At 40.7% G+C, this 26,931-nt stretch overlaps 1 protein-coding gene across 1 annotated transcript in view; it reads left to right on the top strand.

Annotated features, from left to right (window-relative positions):
• Positions 1 to 26,931, top strand: part of ATR (ATR checkpoint kinase) — a 51,686-nt gene that overhangs the window by 4,971 nt on the left and 19,784 nt on the right. The window contains exons 4-26 of the mRNA XM_077348770.1: positions 1,125 to 2,014; positions 2,380 to 2,570; positions 3,327 to 3,515; positions 3,961 to 4,184; positions 5,273 to 5,425; positions 5,674 to 5,863; positions 7,121 to 7,380; positions 7,964 to 8,154; positions 8,251 to 8,351; positions 8,727 to 8,898; positions 10,008 to 10,178; positions 10,735 to 10,929; positions 11,510 to 11,695; positions 12,552 to 12,644; positions 12,965 to 13,095; positions 13,292 to 13,435; positions 14,671 to 14,764; positions 16,163 to 16,288; positions 20,285 to 20,491; positions 21,181 to 21,294; positions 22,920 to 23,035; positions 24,048 to 24,168; positions 25,786 to 25,923. Coding sequence (XP_077204885.1) covers positions 1,125 to 2,014; positions 2,380 to 2,570; positions 3,327 to 3,515; positions 3,961 to 4,184; positions 5,273 to 5,425; positions 5,674 to 5,863; positions 7,121 to 7,380; positions 7,964 to 8,154; positions 8,251 to 8,351; positions 8,727 to 8,898; positions 10,008 to 10,178; positions 10,735 to 10,929; positions 11,510 to 11,695; positions 12,552 to 12,644; positions 12,965 to 13,095; positions 13,292 to 13,435; positions 14,671 to 14,764; positions 16,163 to 16,288; positions 20,285 to 20,491; positions 21,181 to 21,294; positions 22,920 to 23,035; positions 24,048 to 24,168; positions 25,786 to 25,923 — 4,397 coding nt within the window. The remainder of the gene's footprint in view (positions 1 to 1,124; positions 2,015 to 2,379; positions 2,571 to 3,326; positions 3,516 to 3,960; positions 4,185 to 5,272; positions 5,426 to 5,673; positions 5,864 to 7,120; positions 7,381 to 7,963; positions 8,155 to 8,250; positions 8,352 to 8,726; positions 8,899 to 10,007; positions 10,179 to 10,734; positions 10,930 to 11,509; positions 11,696 to 12,551; positions 12,645 to 12,964; positions 13,096 to 13,291; positions 13,436 to 14,670; positions 14,765 to 16,162; positions 16,289 to 20,284; positions 20,492 to 21,180; positions 21,295 to 22,919; positions 23,036 to 24,047; positions 24,169 to 25,785; positions 25,924 to 26,931) is intronic.

Below are 26,931 nucleotides of genomic sequence, written 5' to 3' on the forward strand. Positions count from 1 at the left end.
AGATGCTTGCTCCTGGGGAGGAAAGCTATGGCAAATCTAGACAGCATCCTAAAAAGCAGAGACATCACCCTGCCAACAAAAGTACGTTTAGTCAAGGCTATGGTCTTCCCAGTTGCAATGTATGGCTGCGAAAGTTGGACCATAAGGAAGGCCGAGCGTCAAAGAATTGAGGCTTTTGAACTCTGGTGCTGGAGAAGACTCTTGCGAGTCCCTTGGACTGCAAGGCGAACAAACCGGTCAGTCCTAGAGGAGATCAGCCCTGACTGCTCTTTAGAAGGCCAGATCCTGAAGATGAAACTCAAATATTTTGGCCACCTCATGAGAAGGAAGGACTCCCTGGAGAAGAGCCTAATGCTGGGAGCGATTGAGGGCAAAAGAAGAAGGGGACGACAGAGAATGAGGTGGCTGGATGGAGTCACTGAAGCAGTAGGTGCAAACTTAAATGGACTCCGGGGAATGGTAGAGGACAGGAAGGCCTGGAGGATCATTGTCCATGGGGTCGCGATGGGTCGGACACGACTTCGCACATAACAACAGTAACAACAGGAATTCTCAGGTATATCTGGGATTGTGTGTGTGTGGCAGAGGCATCTTGAATTTCTTGAGAAAACCTGGATATCTTTGGGATGCTGAAATTTACCTGACATACCCGTAAGGTCAACTTTTAGCTAAAGTAGACTCTCATGCATACCCTTAGTTCTGCAGTTTCCCACTGCAGTTTTCTGCAGTTAGTTGCACTTTACCAGGGATGGTTGTATTAATTATCAATTGTCCTAAATGCCTCACATTTCACATTCATGAGTTTTCTGATTATATCTTCAAATCCTTAAATATTTTTAAAGTGCACAGTGCATCTAACAGCTTATTTTCTAATGTGAATGTGAAATGCAAGGTATTTAATGCATTTGATAAAGATTTACAATGTTGCTGAAATTCTTTGTTAAACAGAGTCACTTTGATAGTGCTTGCTTATTTTTGTGAGTTATACAAAAAATTGCAGCTTGTTCTTGTACAGGTTTACTCATAAATAAGTCCCCATATTCAGTAGTACTTACTCCCAAGTTTGTGTTCATGGAATGCAGTATATGTGATAACATTCCTTTGTGTTGTGTTTTTTTGTCCAGAATTTACTAAATGGATCATTGCCAGGCTTTTGAGGATTGCTGCCTGTCCAAACTGCCTCATTTTACATGAGAACATCTGTAATGTCATTTGTTCTCTGCTATCTCTTTTTAAACTCAAGAACTGTGCCATGTTTGACTTGCTGACAAGAGAATTGCTGCATCTTCTTCAAGATCTCATTTTACTCCATGAAAGGAATGTGACTGGACCCCTACAGGGAGATTCATTGAGCTGGCCTGTTGTTGTGAACAGATTCTCAAGCAACGGGAATATACATCTGAGTTATTTAAGTGCTGTCCCATTACAGCTGATGGGCATGAGTAATGTGGAATGCTTGGAAGTTACCCTGATAAAAATTCTTACTAATATAGCTTCTGATGTGTTTTTTCAACGACGGGACATCACCCTTTGGGGAATAGGGTGTTCTCTGTTGGAGTATGGTAGTCCAAAAACGAAAGCATGGAGCATGACTTTTATAACAGAACTGGTCCATCTAGGAGGACCTCCTGAACAACTAGCTAGCAATTTCTTCTATGTTTTTTTTGGACTGTTACAGTCCATTAAAGAAGTGGACACTGTGCAGTTGGAGCTATATGAGGAACCACTCTTTATGTTAGTGAGAGTTCTCTTTCCTTTTGAAGCTCATGCCCATAAGAACATTGAATCCATCTATCTAAATCTATTATTGGAGAAGATCCATGCAATTTTTGAAGCTGATACACTCAGGCTTCTGCATTCTGAGAAGATAATAGGAGCATTGTGTCACATATTTCAGTTTTTCCTGAAGTTTGTGCCAATTGGATATGAATCTGCTGTTCCAGTTAGAAGGGCTCGAATTTACAGCATCTGCAATTTTTTCATTGATACAGTTGGAAGTCAGACAGAGCAAGAGGCGAGTAATGTAAAGTAGAACAATGTAATTGTTGTTTGATGTGTTTGTATTTAAAGTATTTGCAGATAACCATTCCAGAAAATGCACGTGGAATAGATGTTTTTGGGATACCTTTTTCTGACCTACCAGAGAAGAACCTGGTAATTCTGTTGGAAGAACAAGATGCTGCTCTTGAATGAATAAATGAATGTATTAGAGCCTTTTAAAATGATATTTTCCTTATTTTAAAAAATTCAGAATATATATATATATGGCACATCATGACATTTCCTTTTTTAAAAATAAAGCTGAGACTTCCTGTAACTGTAAGAAATGTAAAGTTGTACAGCAGTACTGAGGGGTGTTTGTGTGTATTTCTGCCTTAGTATCTGCTGAGTCCACTTTACATTGCCTTGAAGACTGAAGCAGCAGAGATCAGCCAGGAGTTTCGTGGTACTAATCCAGAGGCTTCTGATGCTGATGGATGGAACAGCAGTAGCAGTGATGAAATTCCGGAAAAAAGGATACGACGAAGCATGTCCTTAAAGCATGCTAAAAAGTTTCCTGAATCAGCAGAGTATGATGTTGTAATTCTATAGACATTCCATAGAAACGTTATCAAGTAATAAGTAAAAGATAGAACTTCTGTGTTGCTGAAAGCTGCCTCTTAGCATCTGCTTTAAAAGATGCTTTTTAATTTTGGCTTTAAAATATTCTGCATTTCCACTGCCATTTAAGTGAAAATAATTGCATTTAATGTGGGTACAAATCACATGATTTCCTCAGTCACAGTGATTGTTACTGATTGCACTAATGTAAGGTAAAGGTAAAGGTATCCCCTGTGCAAGCACTGAGTCATGTCTGACCCTTGGGGTGACGCCCTCTAGCGTTTTCATGGCAGACTCAATACGGGGTGGTTTGCCAGTGCCTTCCCCAGTCATGACCGTTTACCCCCCAGCAAGCTGGGTACTCATTTTACCGACCTCGGAAGGATGGAAGGCTGAGTCAACCTTGAGCCGGCTGCTGGGATCGAACTCCCAACCTCATGAGCAAAGCTTTCAGGCGGCTGCCTTAACACTCTGCGCCACAAGAGGCTCTTGCACTAATGTAGCAATCTGATTAATCTGATTCATAGTTGTGGGGCTGCCCTGTGCACTGAAAACGTTAATGTTCACTTTTCTATTTCATAAATAAACTATGCTGAAGAAATCAATGCTTTACTATCCTGGGGCAAAAGATGGAAGTTAAAGTTCAATTTATGTTGGGTTCAGCATAAAGAATATTTTTTTTAAGAAGAAACAAACATTGTCTAAAATAAAACGTTGATGCATAGGCCAACTCCTGTGAATATGAAAATGAAGAGCATGTTGTGGAATGCTATCAGCAAGAAGGCTGAATCTCTCTTGTCTTGCCTGGAAGAAGACAGTCTATCAGAGGAACTTCTGCAAACCATAGAGGGAATTGCTATAATACTGCAACTGGCTGCTCTGTGTACAGTACACATTACACAAAATTTCAGCAGGTAGAAACATCAAATGAATATCTTGTATCTTAAATGTTACAAATGTGTGTGAGACCTGGAAAGTTGTTTTTGCAAATGCTTGTGCACTGTTTTTATTTTCTATTTTTGTATAAAATATAAAGTGCTGGCAGTTGATTTTTTTACCAAAATGCCCTGTAGAAGCTGTCATTTTTATTTCTAAGCTACCTTTTTGCTTCAGTAAAAGAGGGTTTTTTTCCCCCCTTAGTGGGGGATCCTAAGTGGAAAGAATGTACAGTGAGTAGGAATATATAATTGTAGAACTATTTTGAAAGGAGTGTGATTGGCATGGTTTAAAATCATTCCATTGTCTGAGAAGTGAATGTTCTCCAGTGTTGAGTTTTGAGAACTGCAATTGTATCGCAACGATAAAATGTGTTCCTTAGCCACAAGTGATCAGGTGATTCCCCCTTCTTTTTCTTAACAGTACAGGTCACCAAATCAGCCATCTGTGCAATTCATATAATCGTAAATGTAAAGCTGGTTTGCCTTTGAAATCAGGAGAGCCTGTTCAGTTAATGTGGATTTCTTCTGAGTTCATCATGAGAGTACTTAAAGTCTGTTGGAAGCTGTTGGAATTCACTTCAAGTGATTCAAAGCAAGTAATTCAAAGAGTGGTGAAGGTCATTGATGCCTTACTTTATATGCAAGGTGAGCTGTGATATAAAATAACAGCAGTTAACATTTGCCCTCTGCTGTTGGTTAACCAGCATTTAATTGGCCTGTACTACATAACTCAGGGTGAATGCACTTTTCAGTTTCGTAGTGGGTAAGTGCTGCTAGATTTTGCTTTTACAAGAAGCGATGCAACCCAAGGCAGTGCATACACAGAGAAAACCTGAATGGCCACCTGTAGTGTTGGGTTTAAAAATACCCACTAGCTGTGAACCTGATATTTCAGGGATAGTGTAACCACATCCAATGCAGACTGACTCCTCATTTTGCTATTGTCAGCCAACAGAACCTTAATCTTACCTATATTGAATTTCAGTTTAATAGTTACTACCCTGCCCTTTACCTCCTCAAATGTGTTCATCTGCTGTCTTGCTCGACTCTGCTGAAGAGGAGAGTTTTGCACATGGTTCCTATTACACCTCCTTTGGTATTTCCAGATAACCCACCTAGCTGTTAATGTTAAATGGCATAGATGAAGTAGAACTCTCAGACCCTTTAGGACAAATGCTAAGAACAGGATTAATACAGCACCATCTTCTGGTACTGATTGGCCAGTAAGGATGAGGTTTACCTTAGTATGGTGCCTCTGATAGCCATTCTAACCTAGTGGTGCAGGAGGTACCCCATGGTTTGCCAAGAGTTCTGGAAGAAGCAAACAGGGTTGAGTTATACTTCTGTTCTTAAAATATCTTTAGTGTGTGAACTAAAGCCATTTCAGTTCCAGGAATATCCTAACAACTGAACTGAATTGGTCTAAAATAATCCATTCTCTCCATAAAAGCATGGAGTAGGACTGAATATGCGATTTTCTATTTGTAAAGTATGTTTTTCAAAGGCCATCGAGCACTGAGCCTTCCCTAATTTAAGATGACTAGAAATGCGATCCTAAGCATGCCACACCCTTCTTAGCCCATTGGCTTCTATGCACTTAGAAAGGTGCAATTCTGCCTATAACTATACTGCCTTTCCATCATACTGCAGAATATTCTGCTAAACGTGTGTTTCTGTTTCACAAATTATCTTGTTAATAATTTCATTTAGTGTTTTCTTCCTCTCCCTCAAAGTAAATGTCCACCTTAATGATGAGATTATTGGAAACTTATTTGGAATGCTGTGTTTGCCATGGGTTTCCAGTCATTCTGATGAGCCTTCAGTCCACCTGCCTTCAGCTAATATGAATCTTTTGGCCTTGAGCCAACATGCTGGAAGAGACTTTTGTAAGTAAAACAGCTATATTTACTCTTACAAACATATATATTTCTCTGTTTAGATAGTAATTTCAAAGACTGGTTAATAGGTGAAAAATATACTGGCTTGAAATACTTGTATTAAGAATTTATTTTAAGACTTTAAAAACAATTTCTAAAATGACTGCATAGTTCTCAAAGAACATAACTCAAAGAAATAACTTTTTGTGGAAGCCATTGGCAAATTGCCTTACAGTGTATTTGTTTTTCTCCTTTAGTACCTGAAACTCAGTCATACTGTGTGTTTCTTCTTTCTTTGATTCCAAGAAGATTATGCCGGAAGTGGAGAAATTCTGTTTATCAACGTGCATTACAGAGTCCCCATGAAATTATCAGAGCTAACTGTGTTAAAGGATTTCCTATCCTGATGCACCAAAAATCACATGCTGCATTGCCTCCATATATTTTGTATGTAGAATTTATGCTCTGAAATGCTTTTGGGAAGGGGTGGAAGAGCTTAAAGGTAATAAAAGTAGTAGCTTTTTGAATATAAGTGTAATAGGGACACTTTAATGTTCTGTCCTGAAGTGCACAGGTTTACAACTTAGTATGCAGAGGAAAGATGTCTGATGGGTCACAGCTTAATTAGGGGTGGTGGTGACAGGGGCAACCTCTGGTTTCTTCTTTTAAATCAGCTTTTGAGTTTGGTCCCAGATTTCTTCCCCTCTGTACAGCTAGTTCAGAGTATATGTGGGCAACCTAATGGAATGTCCCTATCTCGTAGCCTTAAAATAGTCAGATTTTATTAAAAGGGACTGAATAAGCCTTGATTGTAACTCAGCCATTGTAGTCTGATTTTTTTTTGTAGGGGGGGATCTTCGTGCCAGACATGTGCAGCTTTCTGTCAACATAGCTAGCCATTCCTCCATGGCTTTTCCAGTGCTAGCTTATTTTTTGTTCAAGACCTTTCTCATTACTTCATGATCATCTTCATGGTTCATGTTCTGAACCATCACCCAATGAAAGGCTAAGCCCCCCTTTTCTGTAATGGTTAGAGGCGATGGTATTAGTATGTTTTACTTGTTCTGCCTTTCTAGGGGCAGAGAAAAAGGATATATTAAGTTTTGTTGACTCCTTTTGTCCCACTGGTGCTTTTAAATGAATACATTGCTATCCAAGTAGTGGAAACTACACTAGCATGTTAAAGACTATTCTAATTTTTTGAAATTTAAGACTTCTACCGGAGTAGACTGAAGGTATCTAATCCAACATGTTTCTAGCAGTGGGAAGGTCTCCAGCAAAGCATGGAATGGGTTTTGAATGGCTTACTACTACTGGAGGTTCTATCTGGTTACCAGGCTAACTTGTGGATTTTGGTGTCCACTATCTCCACATAATATATATTTTCTAAACTTCAGCCGTGTTAATATTTTTGTGTACAAGTGTGTCCCAAATTCTTTAGCCTTTCCTTGGAAGGATGGTGCTTTCAATGTCTTTATTAATCCCAAAAGGTAAAGAAATGTTTTGGGTCAAGAATTTGAAGATCTGTATGATTAAAGAATATAGAATCCATAAGATATGCAATGTATTTGGTTAATACCAGACATGTGCATGATATTAATGAATATATAGACAGAAGGGGTATATACACACAACAGCTGTGGGGAAAATGCTACTTTGCATTCAAAAAATATTGTGGAAAACCAGTGCTTATTTCTGTTTCAGAGATCAAATAAAAGATGAATCTCTTTTAGTCCAGAAAGCTTATGCCAGCATCATCGGAACATTAGCTTGCTGTCTTTCTGGCAGCTTTAATTTAAGACCTCCTTTAAATGAACCCAACATCCAGCTCAAAAGTTGTGACATGCTCTGTAGCAGCCTTGTTGTGACTTGTTCTCATGAGGCAACTTGTGTTGTGAAAGCTACAGTTTTCAAGCCATTTCTAAGTCTCCTGGAATGCAATGTACCCAGTCAAGTAAAGCTTGGTAAGTTTGATTTTTGGATACATCAACAATGGTATTGTTTTTAGCTAAGTTTATTTTGCTTCTGCAGTGATATTTCAGATATAGAATCTGATATGGAGCAATTAATTCAAAATGAAAAATACAGCCAGGAGAGAATTGGGCTGCTTCATACCTTATAAGTGACTTCTTCCTTTGCAAAATGTGATGTCCCAGAGGCTTCTGTATCTTCACTGGGTAATCGAGCAGCTGTATTATACCCATGTATCGCTTTAATTCTAGTAGGTGTGACAGTGAGGTTGCCTCTGAAATATTCCTTTATTTTGCAAAGGAAAGGATTCTGAGAAGTACAAAGTAATCTGTGGCATCTCTTCTCCATAACAAATTGTGAGAAGAATATGAAATGTATCTTTGTATGTTGCAGGCTGTCCTGCCAAAGAATTATAGGCCTTTGTCTTATTCTCTTATTCTGGTACTGAAATGTATAGCAGAGCAGAGCCTGGATGCAGCCCAGGGACCACCAGTTGATTATTCCTCTTTGCTCTTGATGTTCTTGTAGTTTGACTTTTGTTCAGATATCTGAATTTCCTATTTCTTTCTTGCTTAGTTTTAGTAGAGAACCTCTCCCTCTTTTGTAAACATTTGAACTTTCGAGAAGATGAACTGGATGTTAAAGCTGTAATTGGAGCTTTCTTAAACCTAATGGAAGATCCAGACAAAGATGTAAGAGTGGCTTTTAGTAGCCATATCAAGCACATATTGGGTTCTTCAGAGACTGAGGAAGGTTTTTTAAAAGAGGTAAAAGACTTAGGTATTTCCTATTCATAATTTTAAGGGCTATTTCAGCACCTAATCAGCACCTTCACCATAATAATTTCAAATTTGCTATTTCAGCTCTTTGTTTCCAAAATGAAAGAGGCTTATACAAATGCCAAAATGTCAAGAAACAGTGAACTGAAGGATACATTGATTCTCACAACAGGGGATATTGGAAGGTACCTCTCTACCGGTGCTGTTTTTAACTCAATCAAGTATTTCAGTTCAGCAAGATCTTTCATGTAAAATATGGGCTCTGGAGAAATGTTTTTTCAGTGTTACCAAGATGTAGTTACTCCTATGTTAAACCGTGTTTTGAAGCATCTGCCCAGATTTTAGTTTCAGTAGATTTCAGTTACATGATTTCAGTAGATTTCAGTTACAGTAGATGAGCGATTGGGATGTGAGTGTCCTGCATAGTTCAGGGGGTTGGACTAGATAACCCAGGAGGTCCCTTCCAACTCTATTATTCTATGATTCTATAAATTGTCTTTGTTTACTCCAGTGCTGCTTACTAATGATACATGATTTGTTTTTCTGTTTATCTTTGTAAGGGCATCAAAAGGAGATTTGGTGCCTTTTGCACTCCTACACTTGTTGCATTGCTTGTTGTCCAAGTCGCCATCTGTGGCTGGAGCGGCATATACAGAGATCAGAGCTTTGGCTGCTGCCAAGTCAACTAAGTTGCAAGCATTTTTCAGTCAGTACAAGAAATCCATCTGTCAGGTAGAGAATTCAAATAATTTAAAACAATATTTAATACTGATCTTATTATTGAGGGTGCTATTGAAATATGAAATGGGTATCTCCCCCTCTTGGTTTGTTTTGCCTCTGAGAGACTGTGTGGTATAGGAGTTACATTATCCAACCCAAACTGTTAAAAACCCTGCTGAGCAATGATGCTCATTGGGTTGCCTTGATTGAGTAGTCAGTCTCCCAGGATTACTGTCATGGTAAAATGGGGAAGGGACAACTGCATTATGTTGCACTGAGCTGTTTTGAGGAAGGGGATTAAAAACATAAAGGCAACAGGTATGTTATCTCCTAGCAATCCTGCATCCAATCCCGTATATATTTCAGAAAACCCCACCCCTATCCACTTATCCTCCCGTTCACAGAAGTTTCTTGGCTACGAAGGTTCCATGTAGATTTCTCAGGACTGACATGCTCAGAATGCTGTGCTGGAGGGATGGCCACTGTGTCTACTCCCTCTTGCTTTTTTTTTTTTTTTTTTTTTTTTACAATCCAGATAGTGATAATGCAGCAACAGCAGGCTATTGTGGTTTCCACTGACATGCTTGCTTAGCAGTTGAGTTACCATGTAAATGAGACAAAATTAGAGAAGTCAATAGAAGTAGGTGTGCAGGTTTCTGTGAACAAAAGTGAGAAGGCAGGATCCTCGGTTGCTGTACCCCCTGCCCTGAGTGGTGGAGAGGAGGGCAAATGGGTGAACAAAGTGGTGAAAGGTTAGATGACTGGGGCAGGGGAAAATGGAGAGCAACTAGGCAGTGGGGAGGGGAGGGGGTTTCCATTTTCCTTTGAGTTGCCTGCATGTGGAGGAGCTGCGGCCTGGCACACGGAGGCAACTGCACGGAGGAAGAACAAGCAAAGGGAGGTGAATCTTATGGGTCTGTGCCTGTTTGTATTCTAATAACATCATCACTGTTGGCAAGGAGGGTGGGTCTTCTTGGGTAAGATGGGTTTTCTTGGGGGGGGGGCAGCATTTGTTACCAGACCTATTTAGGTAGTAGAGTGAAAGAGTACGCTTTACATTAGTTGATAGATTTTTTTAGATGCAAAGAGTTCAAGTAATAGATGTATTTCTTCATGCTTAGTTTTTGGTGGAATCTCTGCACTCCAGCCAAATGGCAATGCTTTCTAACACTCCCATTCAAAGCAATGAATTGCAGAAACAAGAGAGTGCTCATCAAAGAGAAGTAGCCCTGGACATATTATCTGAAATTGCCAGTGTTTTTGATTTCCCAGATCTCAATCGTTTTCTCAGTGTAAGTATAATACTTTATAATATGTTATAGTCCAGTGTTAAGATAAGCTTTTGCATATGTAGGCTTGTATTTGTTAATTAATGCTTGCAGACATAAGGTTTTCACATTTGATTGTCTCTGGGAGAAAAACAGAAGGAGGTGTCTAAAAGCCTAAGAGCTGGAGGTACAGAGGGTGGAAATATCTTAGTCACTATAAACACTTGTTTACTATTGGTAGGAATTTGTATTTTCAAATGTCAGTTGTATGTTTCTCCATTATCTTTTCATGCTGTTAAATTTGCAGCTTGTTCCATGAACATATGATGCCTTATACTGTGTCAGACCATTGGTCGATCAAGATTATTGACTTTGACAGTGACTGTCTAGGAGGCTCTCCTGCTACCTGCTTGTTTTAACTGGAGATGCCAGGGATTGAACCTGGGGTCTTCTGCATGTATATCACACTCTTCTACTGAGCCATGACCCCACTTGCCATTCTGAATAGGTTTGCAAATATATGTTCATTCAAAGGGGGAAAATAGTTTTCAAAGCAGTGGCTATCTTTTCATTTTGTCAGCGGATTCTGCAAGTTCTGCTGCCTGACCTTGCTGCCAAGGCCAGCCCTGCAGCCTCTATGATCATTCGAACAATATCCAAACAGCTAAATGTAAGCCGCAGAGAGATCCTCATCAACAACTTCAAGTACATCTTCTCTCATTTAGTCTGCTTCTGTACTAAGGATGAGCTGGAGCGAGCATTACATTATCTCAAGGTAACATTTAGTTTTCTGAATGACTGTTTGGATCAGTATTAGGGAACCTGGTATGGTGGGGTTATGTCCAAAGTTCTCTCTGCAATCTCTCAGCAACTTATTTGTTGAACCCAATGTGCTTAAAATGCTATGGGTCTGGGATCCTAATTTATGTTAATAGTTCACATTAGGGCAATTTACCATCAAATAATACCTTTTGCTATTCCTGGCTGCATAAACAAAATCGCCAATTCCTCTTGACTCACTAGATAACACAGGCGGTATATAAATTAAATGAATGAATGAATAAATACATTTAATTTCAAGGGTTTATGCTATAGGACTATAGCTAGTTCAGCCAGACTGTAGCTAGTTCAACCTTTCTCACTGTTCTTATATTTAGTTCAAAATTATTAGATGTAATTGTGACTTTTGCAATAAGATTATTTACTGATTGATGTTGAGGTCGGGTTTCATGGGAAGCTGTTTTATTTCCATTTAACTGGTCAAGTTCAATTCCTAATAACCTTTGACTCTGATATAATTTGTTCTTGCTGTATTATTTTTGTTGTACTTTTGGCTTTTGACAAATGCCTTACAGAATGAAACAGAGATAGAACTGGGCAGTCTACTGAGGCAGGACTATCAGGGATTACATAACGAATTATTGCTACGGATAGGAGAACACTACCAGCAAGTCTTCAATGGCTTATCAATACTGGCTTCATTTGCATCTAATGATGACCCATATCAGGGACCTAAGGATATAACATCCCCTGAGTTAATGGTAAGTAATAGTTCTATTACTGTTCCTTTGGGTTTCATGCAGAGGAAGGAGATGTATTGTCTTTATATTATGATATATAGTGTTTAGAGGCATTTGGGGAAGGCTCTTTGGGGAGGAGATCTCAGGAACAAATCAGCAGAGTTGATGAGCTGCTGGTTATATCTCACTTCTTTTTAGACTTACTGGGTTGCCTGTTGCAACACTCAAAATGCTGGTTGCAGCACTCAAACTACCCAGTGGAACAGCCGGGGGGGGGGATGACAGCACTGGAACTGGAAGTGATGTCATGGCATTGGGTGATGCTCTAGAAATTCCTTTATCTGTGGTTTTCATATGGAAGGAGGGGAATTCCTGTTGTGTGATGCTATGACATCATTTTGAGGTGATGTCATGGTGTCCACAATGTAATTTCCTCTTAGTCTCTTAGGCACCACTAATGCTTTATCCCACCAGTGTTCCCAGCTGACAAACCAACTTATTTTTCTTATGGAAATGATGGTACCTTTGCACTTATCCAATTTTTTATATCTATGTGTGAAGCAATTTGGTACAGATAGTTACAAATATTTTGTGATTTCAAATAAATCCCTCTTGTAAAATGCTGAATTGACATTGATCAGCAAGCTATGTCCTTGTTTAACATAGGATAACTGTTGAGTTAACCTCAGGAGGTCAAATTCTGGGAGTGACTATCCAGCTAAAAGCAACCATGTTGTCCAGTTTGTTACTGTTGGCATAAAGTGGAGGTGAAAGGTATTTTTACCTCAAGCTGCTGCTTTGTAGCAGAGGGTCACTTGAATAGCAACATACCCTATAAAATAAGATATTAATATTCTGAACTATTTTAATTATTTAGGCTGGTTATCTACAACCAAAACTGTTGGGCATCTTGGCTTTCTTCAACATGCAACTATTAAGTTCCAGTATTGGTATTGAAGATAAAAAGATGGTGAGTAAACCTTCTGTTCATGAGAGAGAGGGCTGAAGTTGGGACTTTAAGTATTCCAAGCTACGTTGTTCTTGTCTTCAACAAATCAGGATAAGAGGTTAAAACAATTAAAATCTGTGGTATAATCCTATGAGCCATTGGTGCTTGTAGATAGTATGTGGTCAATGTCAAAAACTGCCAAGGATCTGTGAAACCCCATGTAGAAACCAAAGAGATCTCATGGAGTTCCAATGAATAATAGAACCATACATTTTTGGTATAGAGTAAAAGACTGTAATCATACAACTTAATTGATTTAAAAATATTTATTCCCAATGCAGGCTTTAAACAGCTTGATGGCTTTAATGAAGCTTATGGGCCCCAAATATATAAGTGCTGTGAGAGTGAAAATGATGACCACACTCCGGACTGGATTGAGATACAAAGATGACTTCCCGGAACTGTGCTGCAAGTAAGAAAAGCATGTACTCGAAGAGTGATTTACGATTGTAGTCAGTGTGCAGTCTCATAAATCCCTGCAGAGTCCAAGTTTGAAATGACTGTAAATTAATCTGATACTGAGATCCTGTGATTGATTTAAGAGATGCGTGTACCAGGAAAGATGTTCTTCATATGTTACCTGACTTCTCTTCCTTCTCTTCATTTAGGACTTGGGACTGCTTTGTCCGCTCCTTGGACCAGGCTCATCTTGGCTCCCTTCTCAGTCATGTGATAGTAGCTCTCTTGCCTCTCATAAATGTTCAGCCAAAAGAAACTGCAGCAGTCTTCCATTTTCTTATAGTGGAAAACAGGTATTGCAAATAAAAGTTGTTAATGGGGTTTTCCAGATGGCTTTCAGGCACCCGTAGAGTTAACTGCTGTCACAGCTGATGCATGATCTAAAAATTAAAATTTACATTATCCAAAATTTGTGTATATTTTGCAGAATGAACAAGTATGCATTAGAATTACATTATAGATTTGCACAGCTGATTCTGCAAATGTTACAGAGTTGCATAATTTTGATTCTGGTAGTTACGTGCATAGGCAGTTTATGTCAAGGCTGTTAAACCACTTGCTGATAGTTCTAATTTTGCCCCAAAATTATATCTGTGCATCCATAAGGCGGAATACTCACTTACCTAGATATGGTCTCTGTATGTCATTTTTAAGCTGAAATCTTTTTTGTAAAAAAATCAAAAACAAAACTTCCACAACCAAAACTTTACATTTGGGGCAGCACAGTACTCTATAGCTTCATTCTGAGACAGGAAGCAGGGTTCTGTCAAAACACAACTTATTGTTCCTCAAGTTTAATTTCTCAGGGGAAGAAATAAAAGGCTATGCAATAGATTATGGACCATTAAGAGCTTATCTACAAATCTGGACCTTGGATCTGAATCCAAAGGGCAAACAAGTCCACTGTTATAGGTTCCCCACAAATATCAAAAATGAAGTGTCAACGGCACTTGAGAATAATGAACCATAAGAAGTGCATAGATTGAAATCATAATTATGTTAAATGCTCTTTTAAGGTTTTGATGAGAGAGATCGTCTAAATAAGATCTCTTTTTTTCATGATCTCTTTTTAAAAACTTCAACCAGGGGGCACAGTTTGACTGAGCTATTACAGTCTGCCCAATAATCAAGATCGAGTCACATACAGTAGACTGTTCTGAGTGGGTCCTCAATAAATCGTCTGGAGTGATGTGCCCAGATAAGAAAACCTCCCTTGGTAAATAGAATCTAAAAATGACCGCAGGAGGCAGTGGTTATTACAGGAGGCAGTGGTTATTACAGAGTTATGTGTATGAAAGGCTAGGACTTTTTTAGTTGTCTGAACAGGTTATATTTGAACCATTAAATTTGGTTCATTTCAACAATAATCAACACTTACACTATCTAGTATTACGCTATCTAGTATCTAGTATTTCTACCTTATGGTTTCATTGTGTCTTTTATTTTGGGCTATAGCGAAGTTTTATATTTCTCTGGATGTTTGTTTTATTTCGTACATTTGTGACACTCGTATTTTATTGTTGATCAGAGATGCAGTACAGGACTATCTACATGAAATATATTTTCTACCCGAACATCCTATACTCACAGAAATTCAAATAGTTCTTCAGGAATACAGAAAGGTATAGTTTTGTATAATAAACTATTTGAAGTTAGAAATAATGGGTCTGTATCCAGCGGAAATGTCTACTCACAATGTTAAAAAAAAAATTTTTTTTCAAAGACTTGCCCTTCTTGTGGCATAACTTTGACTTCCCCGCCCCAGTTATTCCTGGGTTCCTGATCCATTTAAGAGGGTGTTTGGGGCTGCAACAGGGAGAGGGTTGGCAGTGAAGCCTCACTTTATCCATGACTCTCAACTATATATGAATGTAAGCACTAAGAAATATGTTTCTAAACATTTCTCAGTCACCCTTTTGTCATAGAAGGAATACTGTAAGTAATGTGTACCATGCTATATGTGACAACATTTTACGTGGGTAGGCAAGTTAGTCTGTATTCCTCCAGATGTTCATGAGCTACAATTCCCAGGAGAAGGAGAAGAGTAGTTGGTTCTCATATACCGCTTTTCTCTACCCGAAGGAGGCTCAAAGCGGCTTACAGTCGCCTTCCCTTTCTTCTCCCCACAACAGACACCCTGTGAAGTGGGTGATGCTGAGACAGCCCTGATATTCCTGCTCGGTCAGAGCAGTTTTATCAGCGCCGTGGCAAGCCCAAGGTCACCCAGCTGGTTGAATGTGGGGGAGTGCAGAATAGAACCTGGCATGCCAGATTAGAAGTCCGCACTCCTAACCACTACACCAAACTGGCTCTGGACATCTGGAGGACCACAGGTTGACTACCCCTGAACGGGCAGTTGGAATCACAAAATCTTATACCCAAGAAAATTCTGTTGGTCTTTAACATGCTACTTTAGCATTTATACTTGGTTTTCTAGCTGAAATTATGTAATGAGCCTACATTTGTCAATCTGCTAGAATATTCTCTGTTCATTGATTTCGCAGCTGAAGGCAGATAGAGGATGAGGAAGTGTGGATTGGTTGGTTTGGTGTGGTAATACTTCTACAGACAGGACAGTTAGAATAAATTATGTTACATTGTAAAAAAAACCAAATACACATTTCATGTCAAAACATTTTAGCAGGATACCTGGGACTGTGTTAGAAAGAGAAAAGGGGTGCTTGTTTTGAGGGTAAGAATAATTCCTAGTGGGCAGTTGCATTAGCCTGTAGCAACAAAATAGTTGAAGACAAACAATTTTTTCTGGCATCAGCCTTTGTGACTCAGAGCTCATTTCACAAGATCCTACGTGCATGAGATGAACAGAGCTCTAACTTGTGAACCTTTACGCTACTTTATTTTGTGAGAATTTATACTACTTAAAACTCTGTTGCAGTGTCCATTCAAAAGCTATGGATATGAAAGACTTTATTGTTAAAAATTTGCTGAGTTTATTATTATATTGAAAAGAGGTTTAGTGTTTGGTCACTGGATCATGCACTGTGTTCCCTTCCCCCCAGGAAACTTCCAGAAGTACAGACTTGCAGGCAGCACTGCAGCTATCCATGCGAGCCATTCAGCATGAGAATGTAGACGTTCGGATCCATGCTCTTACTAGTCTGAAGGAAACGTTATACAAAAACCAAGTATGTAAAAACAACGGTTGAAATCTGATGAGTAACAACTGAAAATGAATATAAATGCAGTCAAGATTCTGACTACAACAGTTATCTGCCATTATAAGTTCTGAAATAATATGTTGAATCTACAAAATATTTTGCAATTTCCACTGATTTCCCTCTTCCCACTCAGAGTTCTCTGTCCTCCAGTAGCAGCATTTTGTGAAGATCAGTGGACTGCACTGGGAGGGCTAGAGGCATCCAACCCAAATCCTTTTTATGGCTAACAACAAATTAGATCATATGGCTAACATTGGTAATAGCATAATGCCCCCGTGTTAGAATGCAGTAAACCAGTGGTCCCCAACCTGCGGGCCGCAGCCCGGCGCCGGGCCGCAAAGGCCATGGCGCCGGGCCGCGGCTCCCTCTCCCCGCCCCCCCCACCCCTGCAGTAAAAAACTTCCCAGGCCGCAAGCTTGAGGCCCGGGAAGCTACTTACTGCGGGAGGGCGGGGAGAAGGAATCAGGGCCGGGCCGCGCCCGTGCAGGCCGCGCCGGCGCGGCCCGATCCACGGGCGCGGCCCGCGGATGTGGCCCGATCAGCGGGCGCGGCCGGGCGCGGCTCGCGGGTGCGGCCGGCGGGAGCGGCTGGGCGCGGCTCGCGGGTGCGGCCGGCGGGCGCGGCCGGGCGCGGACCGATGCGCGGGCGCGGCCCGAAGCGTGGGCGTGGCCCGCGCAGGCGCGGTCCTGCGGGCGCGGCCCAATGCCCTGCCGGTCCCCAGCCTAAAAAAGGTTGGGGACCACTGCAGTAAGCCATGTGAGTGATGGGAGAATTTTAAAAGTGTGGCGCTAGAAGGTAAGAAGGAGGAACCTCATATAAAGAATGATAGTTGGATATATAGGGAGTGATTTAGTGGATTACAAAGTGTGAAAGACAATATAGAATAAATAAAATGGTATATAAGATATGCAACAACCAGTTTATTAAAATCTTAATGCAGTATTAAAGAGATAACATATAAACAGTGCAATAGTTTCTCTAGCCCTTCCTTACCAGATCATTTTACAACAGCCCTATTCTCTTTATAAAAATGCCCTGCTGAACAGTTCTGTTTTACCTGATCTGTAGAATGATGGAAGAGGGGGAGCCTTCCTGATCACCTCAGGCAGGCCATTCATTCCACAAGGCAAAGGCCACAACACATAATGCTTGGGCTAGGGCAGCTATTGTTGTCAATGCTCCACAGGCTGTGAATAATATCAGCAAGAAGCAAAGTAAAGAGTAGGAAAGGGGGTGGCTCAGTTTTACTTTGTTTTATTGTTTTGGGTGCTATAGCAAGAGTTGGTTAGTGTATTGTGTTACATTCTTGTTGTGATGCTAAGTACAGAAATACCACAGTAGGTCTGCCATTTCCACCTGCCTTTTCCAGCCTTTGTGCGACCTATGAACCATGACAACAGCAAAGCTGCCTTCTTGGTTTTACAGTGTAGGGCAGAGGTCCCCAATGTGGTGCATGTGAATGCTCTGGCACCCACTGATACCTTGCCTGATTATCATTAAGTATATCACAGCAGTACAAGTATCACTGAATGTAAGTTACCGCAGCCATTTTGTATCTGACTTTGCCTCCCATGGCAGTCATTTTGTGGAGAGCAGTGGCTGTACTCACCATGCTGTGCCAGTATGGTTCAACAGAAGACTTTGTAAATTTCATCAAGGGAAAGCTGTCATTTATTTGCATTGCTCCCAAGAAGGCTATATTTTTTTTTTTGGGGGGGGGGGGGGAGAATCAGCCACACAGCATATAGAAAAGGGGAGCACATTGGCACTTTTCCAGTGGGAGGAAGAGAGGGAGTGGCATTCCAAAGGTGGCCACAGACACAGAAAGTTTGGGGACCCCTGATGTAGAGTACGTAAAATGCCTATTTCTAAATAGCTATTGGGTTTGTATAGCAGGAAATCTGCTATCTCTATCAGAATAGCATTCTCCCTTTCTCACTCTCCCAGCAAGGAGAATTATACAGAAATGCTATCAGAGGCTTGAAAGTTCTCATTCATTTTATTCTTACAGTTCGCTCTCTTTCTTCCTTTTTCTTGTCAACATTGCTGAGAAAGGTGAGCCGTACTAGGTAAATTACATGATATTCAGTTACCTGTCACACAGTAAGGGAGCTTGTCGTTTCAGTGTCAACTGGACATGAGAAGAAAGATTTTTATGTACTGTTTTCTCTCTCTCTCTCTCTGTCTTTTAAAAGTATCAGTTTCTTAATTCCACCTTAATGTGCATAAGTGTGCTTGCAGAGTGATCAAAGGACAATAGTGACTGTTCCCACAAACACTGTGTAGTGCTAATCAGCATTATAACTTGGTTTACTGTTGGATTTCTTGGCACTTATTTGGTGTAGTTGCGAGTGAGCTCCTCTAATATATACATCTGCTTTACGCTGATTCTGATCACTGGACCATGTAACCCAGAACCCTCCAGTAAGCCCAGCAGCTTCTTCCAGATCCTCAGACAGAGGACTTTCCCTTCTCTGCTTTTTCAGATCCTTATTTTATTTGTAGCCTGCTGATTTTATTGACACTCAAGAAAATTACTAAATTTTAAAAAATGTGTGTACTAGAGAAAATATCAGACATAACAAATTATGCCAAAAAGGTGTCATACTCCCTAAAAACGCAATAAAATTATGTAATAGTATACAGCCCTATTTTATTTTTGAAAGACCCCTACTGATCATTATCATTTTATTGCAACCTTTGTAAAAATGTCTTCCTGAACAATTCTATTTTACAATAATGTAATTTTGTAAACCCCCCCCCCCACGTTCTCATGTCTTGTTCTCATTGCCAACCTCTCCCCCCCAAAAAAAAAAGCCTTCTTGGGAGCAATGCAAATAAATGACAGCTTGGGGAAAATAGTACTTGTTTGCACCTTTTTAAAAAGTGTGCCACTTCAGGCAAGCATTCTGTGTCATCAGTTCCCTCTCCCATCCCCCCCATATAGTGCATGTTATTTTTAAAAAATAAAACAGACATTATGTTAGGATGCTCCTATGTTGTAAAACAAAGAAGCTTTTTTTTTTTTACTCGGGAAAGCCCTGGAGGCAGCTGGATGAAATTAACATTTGTAGCCTCTTTGCCTGAAACTGGCCAGGTGTCCATTTCCCTTGATGAAATTTTCAAAGCCTTCTGTTGAACCTTCAATCTTGCTGGAGGGGAAGATGGAACTGTATTTGGAACTGTATTTTAATGCAATCCTGTTCAAAATCTTTTTTAAAAATACAGCGGGAAGTGGAGGATGGGCAGGGATACAGCAGTGGTTGGATCTCAAATTTCATCGTTTAGAGGAGAGAAACAATGGAAGAAGCCAGTGTGACTTTTGAGCTTCCACTGTAGGTTGCTCTGAATTCCCCCCCAGGGGAGGAGAGGAACTTACGTTTTCTCAGGTTTCACAAAATGCGCGGCAAATGGAGTGCATTCGCACTGTGCGTGAAATAGGAGATTTTATTGTGCAAGTAATGAAATTCTGCAGAGCTTTATGGGTGTTGTTGCAAAGTTTTTAGTCACTGCAGAAAAGCCCCAGGAGTTTTCATGCTTGGATGAGACCCAGCAACCCTACTCTGAGAATGTCCTACTGAGTCCCTTCTGCACTATTTCCTTCCACTGTTTCCCTCCATGATATCTAGTAGAACTTAATGCCCTATTATTGTGATATTAGGCATCTTACCTGCTCCACATGGTTAAGTTTTCATTATCAGTTAGGAACACGGAAACATAGAATACTGCGATGTCACAGTTTAAGGTCTGGTAGAAGTAATAGACGGGGAAACCAAAACTTTAACTATAGTATGTATTTTGGACAACCACACTAATTTTCTTCAGTGTCTGGTTTAATCCTAAATGAGGGATTTGTTTCTGCTTTGTTTCAGTTTCATTGGAATGCTGCATCTCTTGAAAGACATAAAAAAATCCCAGAATGCATGTATAATTTATTTCTGTTCCCCCCTCCCCTTTTTATAGGAGTCACTAATAAAATATTCAACAGCCAGTGAAACTGTTGAGCCAGTTATATCTCAGCTGGTGACTGTCCTCCTGATTGGCTGCCAGGATGTAAACTCTCAAGCTCGACTGCTTTGTGGAGAATGCTTAGGTGAACTGGGAGCTATAGATCCAGGCCGGCTAGACTTTTCAACAAGGGACAACCAAGGAAAAGGCCTTAGGTTTGTGGTAAGGAAAAATAACGTTGACATTTCTCATACCATGTTGTACTTGAGCAGCATCCACGCCCTCACACATATCAGTAGAGGAGACTGGACGGTCACCAGAGGAGGAAACAGGTGGCAAAACCTTGAGGAGTGGGGTGGGGGGGTATCCCTTGCTCAGTGCAGGAATGAGGCAGGCGTGCCCTGCCTGTCAGCTGTGGCAGCGTGTAAAGGAAAGAGGCAGGGGTGATGGGGAGGAAATGACAAACAGGAAGTGGTTGGCTTGTCATCAGGGAATGGAGGCTGGGCTGTTTGTGGAGAAGTAGGGAATAAAATCTGGCTCACCCAATTGGAAACCGCTGCTCTTAACCACTACACTAACTGACATCCAGTCAATACCCCTAATTCAATGGGAGAAAAATTCAGGAAAATACTTGGTGAAGTCTCTTCCCACAAACTTTGGTTTGTGACTCTTGAACCAGGCCAAATTCATCACAAATTTTGGCTCATGAACTGATTTGTGCCCATCCGTAGTCAGCTGTTACTTTTCCTGACTGACCCGAAGCACCATGACTCTCATTAAAAGTCATAGTACATTTTGGTGCCTTTTGAAATTATTATTTCTATATCCATTTTCTTTAATTGTAGTTTGGTACTAGACTTCAGTAGCATTATATTAACAAAAAAATCATCATCTCCCTACCTTTTTCCCAGACGGGTGTTGAAGATCCATATTTTGCGTATGGATTGTTAATGGAGTTGACAAGAGCCTTCTTGGCTTATGCTGACAATGTTCGAGCTCAAGATTCAGCTTCCTATGCTATTCAGGTAAGGAAATTTGTTTTATTTGTGAACACTATTAGTTGTGTTTGAAGAACACGTAGCAGATACATAAAAGTAATTCATAACTTCAGATGATGGTGCCCAGACTGTGGGTTAGGACTAGGGGTGAGCGCTTCGGTGCGCTTCGGCCGCCTCAGCGATTACCAAAGCCCGAGGTGGCCAGCAGCATGGAGAGAATGGGCGGCAGCAGCACACCAGCCGGCGCCCGCACGCAGGCACAGAGCTCTGCACCTTTGTGCGGCCACCTTCTCTCCGCATGTCGGGGATACCCCGTCTACCTAACCTGTTGTGTAAGCCAACCCTGGTTCAAGATGATTCAACTGGCTCAAAGGAGGCCAATGGATGGCCATGAGAGCGACATGAACAGGGAGATGCGTTGGTGAAGCGGGAACAAACGGAAGTGTCGGAGGAAGGCTGCTTAACTGGGAAGGTTGGCGTCAGGGAGGAGGCGGGGTTCAGGAGTAGTGAGGTAACTACCCTGAACCCAGGAGAGAGAGAGAGAGAGAGAGAGAGAGAGAGAGAGGAAAATATTAACAAGCTCCGTTCTGAGACGCTGCCTCCAGAGAAAGTGCCGTTCCCTATGTAGTCTCCTACCTCTGGGCACCGTGGCGGATCGGAAGCAGACAGACCCTGCAGACCCACGGTGCTGGCCGCCTTGGGCTTTGGTGATTGCTGAGGCGGCCAAACTTCACCAAACCGCTCACCCCTAGTTGGGACCCAGAAGTAATCCAGAGCTCTCTTGCCGGGGTGGACAGTAAGACTATTAGGGAATTGCTCTAGGAGGAGAGGCTCACTAGGAAGCTTGATATCAAATTTGGTATGCTCTGCATAATTTATAAAATGAGCATGTACGTAATACAGCCTGAAAAATGAAGTATGGATGCATTTAGTGTTAACTGATGTGACTTCCTTGCGTTTTATGTGGAGGAAGGGAAAAGGGCGTCGAATGACTTTGCAGGTATGCCCAAAAAAGTTCAGTCAATGTTTAGATGTGGATCCCAATTCAAAGGACGTGAAAACCACTACCTTAAAACAATAGTAAGAACAATAAAAAGGCATCACTCTGGATTCAAAACCACTTAAAGAGTACGACAGTAGCATTTAATTGGACTTTTAGCTGTTTGGAGCACTTCATGGACATTAAGACAGTAAGCCTTTGTTATACTCAAGTTGCAGAAGTTGGCTGAGGCTAGAGAAAATGGGCCACCTAGTGAATTCATGGTACAGATAATATTTCCTGGATCATAGGGCAGTCCCTCTTTTAACCACAGCACTGTACCAGCTTACATAAGAAAGAAGAGTCTTTATTTGCTGTCTGTACTTGAATGACAGCATGACTGTCCTACTGCATGCAGCTTCATCAGAATACCCATTTGCACAGAATTATATAATCCATTCATAAGCCTTTGTCCATTTTAAAAAGGTACATTTTTGTTCGGGTTTATTTGAAAAGTAAGTAGAAGGAAAAAAAGAATTACTATAAAACAAGAATAATACCAGCTACACTCTGAATAATAAAGGCCTTTTTATTTTAAAAGTTTTGTTTCCCAGAAATATTTTACGATGGATTCAGAATGAACACATTCATGTTGAACTTTTTTTTTTCAAAGGAGCTGCTGTCTATTTATGATTGTAGAGAAATGGCTACTGACTGTCCAGGTTCCAAACTTTGGAAAATGTTTCCTGATCATGTTCAAGAAATACTAGAACCACATTTAAAAACACGGTAAGCAGTACTGTATATTCACACTGTAATGTATATTCACAGCTAGGCAACTGATAAGCAAAGGAATCTATGAAAATTTAAATGACTGTAAAGGTCAGCAATTACCTTTACCTCCCTTACCATCTCAAATGAGAGATAAAACAAATCTGTAGACCAGAGATAAGCAAATGCAGGTTTTTAGAATAACCTTGGTGTGAAGTCACCTTTTATGTATAGCTATAAGCTTTGTTTTGCATAAGCTGAGGGTGTGATGAGAGAATCATTTGGGGATTCCTTTTGTAACAAAGTAGTGTGAGCCTTCAATGCTATTTCCATTTGGGACTGGATGGGTAGCTTCCAGCTTGCTGATCCTGGAGCTCAAAGGCTAACATTGTAGTGCAGTTGCCCCAATTGCTAAGCATCAAGTCTAAATGAGCAGGAAACTGTTCATTTAGTTCCAGACTAGAATAGTAAAAATATGGAGGGAGGTACTTCTACCTCTGTCTTTCTTGTGTTATGTGGGAGAGTTGGGTGGGGTAGGCAATTGAGATTGAAATGCATCCCACATGGTATAAATTCTTGAACACTATTTTTACTTTCCTCCCCTCCCCTCTGAAAATATAAATCATTAGGGCAGGATCTGATTCTGATTTCTCCCGTCACACAAACTATTTTAGCTTCATACTGATGCCATTTAAATGCTTATCACCTCCTGGATTCGAAGTAGTTTTGGTGTATTGACACAAAGGAATGAGAGTGGCAGAGTGTGCATCCCTCAAACATGATCTTCCACTCCACAGTTCTATATGCTGTTAAAATTTCAAACAGGCCACTATGATCCTCCCCTTCCTCCCCCTTAATGTGCCTGTTTGACTTATTAGGTGTAATATATTTACATTCTCCCCCGAAAAAGATAAATCGTCAGGATTTCAAAAGTCATGCAATTAATATTAGAATATTAGTGGCTTGCTCCCTTTTCTCCTCTCTTAAGGTAGAGATGCTTATTAAACAGTTTTGGATATTACTTTTACAGATACAAGAGTTATCAGAAGGTTCTTAATTGGTCCAAGGTGAAGAAACCAATTTATTTAAGTAAACTAGGCAAAAACTTTGCAGAATGGTCAGCAACTTGGGCTGGCTACCTCATAACAAAGGTAGGAGTAAAAAGAGTATTTGTCTTTGGTGTGCTGGACAGGTGCCTGGAGATGGTATTGGGCTTCATGGGAATGAACAAATCAATGCTTAGTCCATATATGATGGGAGGTACAATTAGTTGGGGGGTTCTTTCTATGAGGATGGTGGAGTATTGCCTGTTCTGGAATGATAAGGCAGTTCTGGGATTAGCAGTGCTTTGAGGTTCAGCCTTAGCTTTAGCTTTAGTTACCCAGGTTCCTAGAACTGATTTTGGCCAACTCCAATCTTTTTAAAAATTACTACAGTTATGCATGGTTTGCTAACTCAGCCCTTGATTACTTTAATGCCTTTCAAGTGAGGATGTGCTTGAAGAACTCTTGGAAACTAGTGCTGTTAACAGTGACATGGCATATTAGTTACATTATTCCTATACTAACAATGTAATTCTAAGCAGAATTGCATTCCTCTAAGGCTGATGACATTGAAGGTTTGGACCAGCAGCAGCAGAATCATGAAATTCCGCTTAGGATTGCATTGTAAAAAAGCTACATTGGTTGGCATTTTGTGTCCTGAATAAATTCTTAGTGCTGACTGTATCTTTTATAGCAGTGGTCCCCAACCCCTGGTCCACAGCCTGGTGCTGGGCTGCGAGAGCTTCGGCAGCGGGCTGCGGCTCCCTCTCCCTGTCCCCCCGCAGCGAGAAGCTTGCCAGGCCCCGACGGGGGCGCAAACAGGCACATGCAGCAGTTCGCAAATGCGCGTTTGCCCTCCCACCAGGAGGGCAAACGCGCATGTGTGGCAGCCCATGCATGTGTGCATGCGAGAAACTGCTGCACACGTGCGTTTGCGCCCCCACCGGGTGTGAATGCACATGCATGGCAGGTCTGTGCATGCATGTTTGTGCGGGGACCGGGTCGCCTTCTCCCCCCACTCCTTGGCAACAGGCCCCAACCTGAAAATGGTTGCGGACTGCTGTTTTATAGCCTTATACTGTCTGTGTCCAGAGTATCCAAAAGACTTATTTCTCCCACACAAATCTGCCCATAGTCTGTGATTTGCTAGAGGTTGTTCTGAGGTGAGGCGGGTAATTCTTGTAGGTACTGCCATGCACTTCCCATCCCTTGGGCACCATCATTGTTTGTGCTGAGACTAGGGTTTCCAACTTCCAGATGGTGGTTGCAGATCTGGGGTTACAACTAATTTCCAGGTGACAGAATTCAGTTCACCTGAGAAAATAGTCACTTTGCAAAGGAGACTCTATGGCAGTATATCCAATTCCAGTCCCACCCCTCCCCAACCCCTGCCTTCCTCAAGCTGCTCCCCAAGAGCTGGTCTGTTCTTCTCTTAAATTGTATATATTCTCACTATTGCTTGGGTTCCCTCTTGTTAATGTTAAGATGGAAATTGCCACTACATGTTTTTAGTTTTTAAAACTTAAATTGCTGCTGTATATTTTTAGCTGCTGGTGTCTTCTTTGAATTTAAGTAGTTAACTTTTAAAATGTTTATTAGGAGGCTTGAATGCTAAGAAAAGCAAGTTATGCATAATTTAAATGAAATATATATTTTTCCCCAACCATGTGAGCAACATAAACTTTGCATGGAAAAATTATACTGATAATACAGTTTTTGTTATAGGTGCGACATGATCTTGCCAGTAAGGTTTTCAACTGCTGCAGCATAATGATGAAAAATGACTTCAAAGTGACCATCTATCTTCTTCCTCATATTCTTGTTTATGTTCTTTTGGGATGCAATCAGGAGGATCAGCAAGAAGTGAGAGCCCCATTTTATATATCTATATCTAGAAACAGTACTTAAAACACATCCTGATGAAAGTCAGACATTACTCCAGAATGTATGAACAGCTTTCCTCAGTTCAAGCTGCAGTTTCCCAGGCATTCCAGCTATGACTTGCGCTACAGGGCTATGTATATGCATATGCATATTGCTAGCTAGATCATTTGAGTTTCAGACATGTAGGTCCTTTTGTGCTGAGCTTTTTGCTGTCAGGTGTAGCCTGTGCACTCTCCCACTAAATTTGAGTGGTAAGCACCTGCATGATTCTTTTGTGTAAACACTCAGTGAATTGTTTGGTCTGTTTGCAGGTGTCTGTTTGAGAATGTAGGTAGAATTATTTAATATTTATGTTTATATAGAACATTATAGGTTGCTTTTTGTTTCTAGAAATGTCACAGTGTATAACAAACATTTACAAAGGAAAGGCTCACAAATATCACTACCATACTCCACACAGATCAAGAAGCAGCATATAAGTAACTTCCTAGAGCTTTTAGATCAGTGGCATGTCCAAAAAAGTTTTATGGTCATCTCAAAAGAACCTGTTTTATGGATCTTGTCTATTTCTGATGTGAGGGTTAATGGAAAGAGTTGTATAACTCTTCACATCCTGTAATTCTAAAATCTTACTGTTATTCACATGGTCTTTCTGTATATAATATTTATTTTATTTCTGAGCAACAGTTCCTTTATCTTGGACTTATTCCCATTGTACTTCATGGCAGTACTGAATTCAGTAGAAGCTTACTGATCTAGCATTATGTTGCCGTATCAGCTATTTGTTTGGCTTTCACATGCCTGCCCAGTAAAAGGGATGAAGATATGGCTGAATTTCTTTGGCTGCACACATGTACTTACAGCTTATTTCCTAGAATCATAGAGTAGCAGAATCAGCCCCTCTGTCAGATGGCCATCCAGACTCTGTTTAAAAATGTCCAAAGATGGAGAACCCACCACCTCCCAAGGAAGCCTGTTCCTGCTAGT

This window comes from Paroedura picta, chromosome 8 (assembly GCF_049243985.1).
Source record: "Paroedura picta isolate Pp20150507F chromosome 8, Ppicta_v3.0, whole genome shotgun sequence".
NCBI classification, from domain to species: domain Eukaryota; kingdom Metazoa; phylum Chordata; class Lepidosauria; order Squamata; family Gekkonidae; genus Paroedura; species Paroedura picta.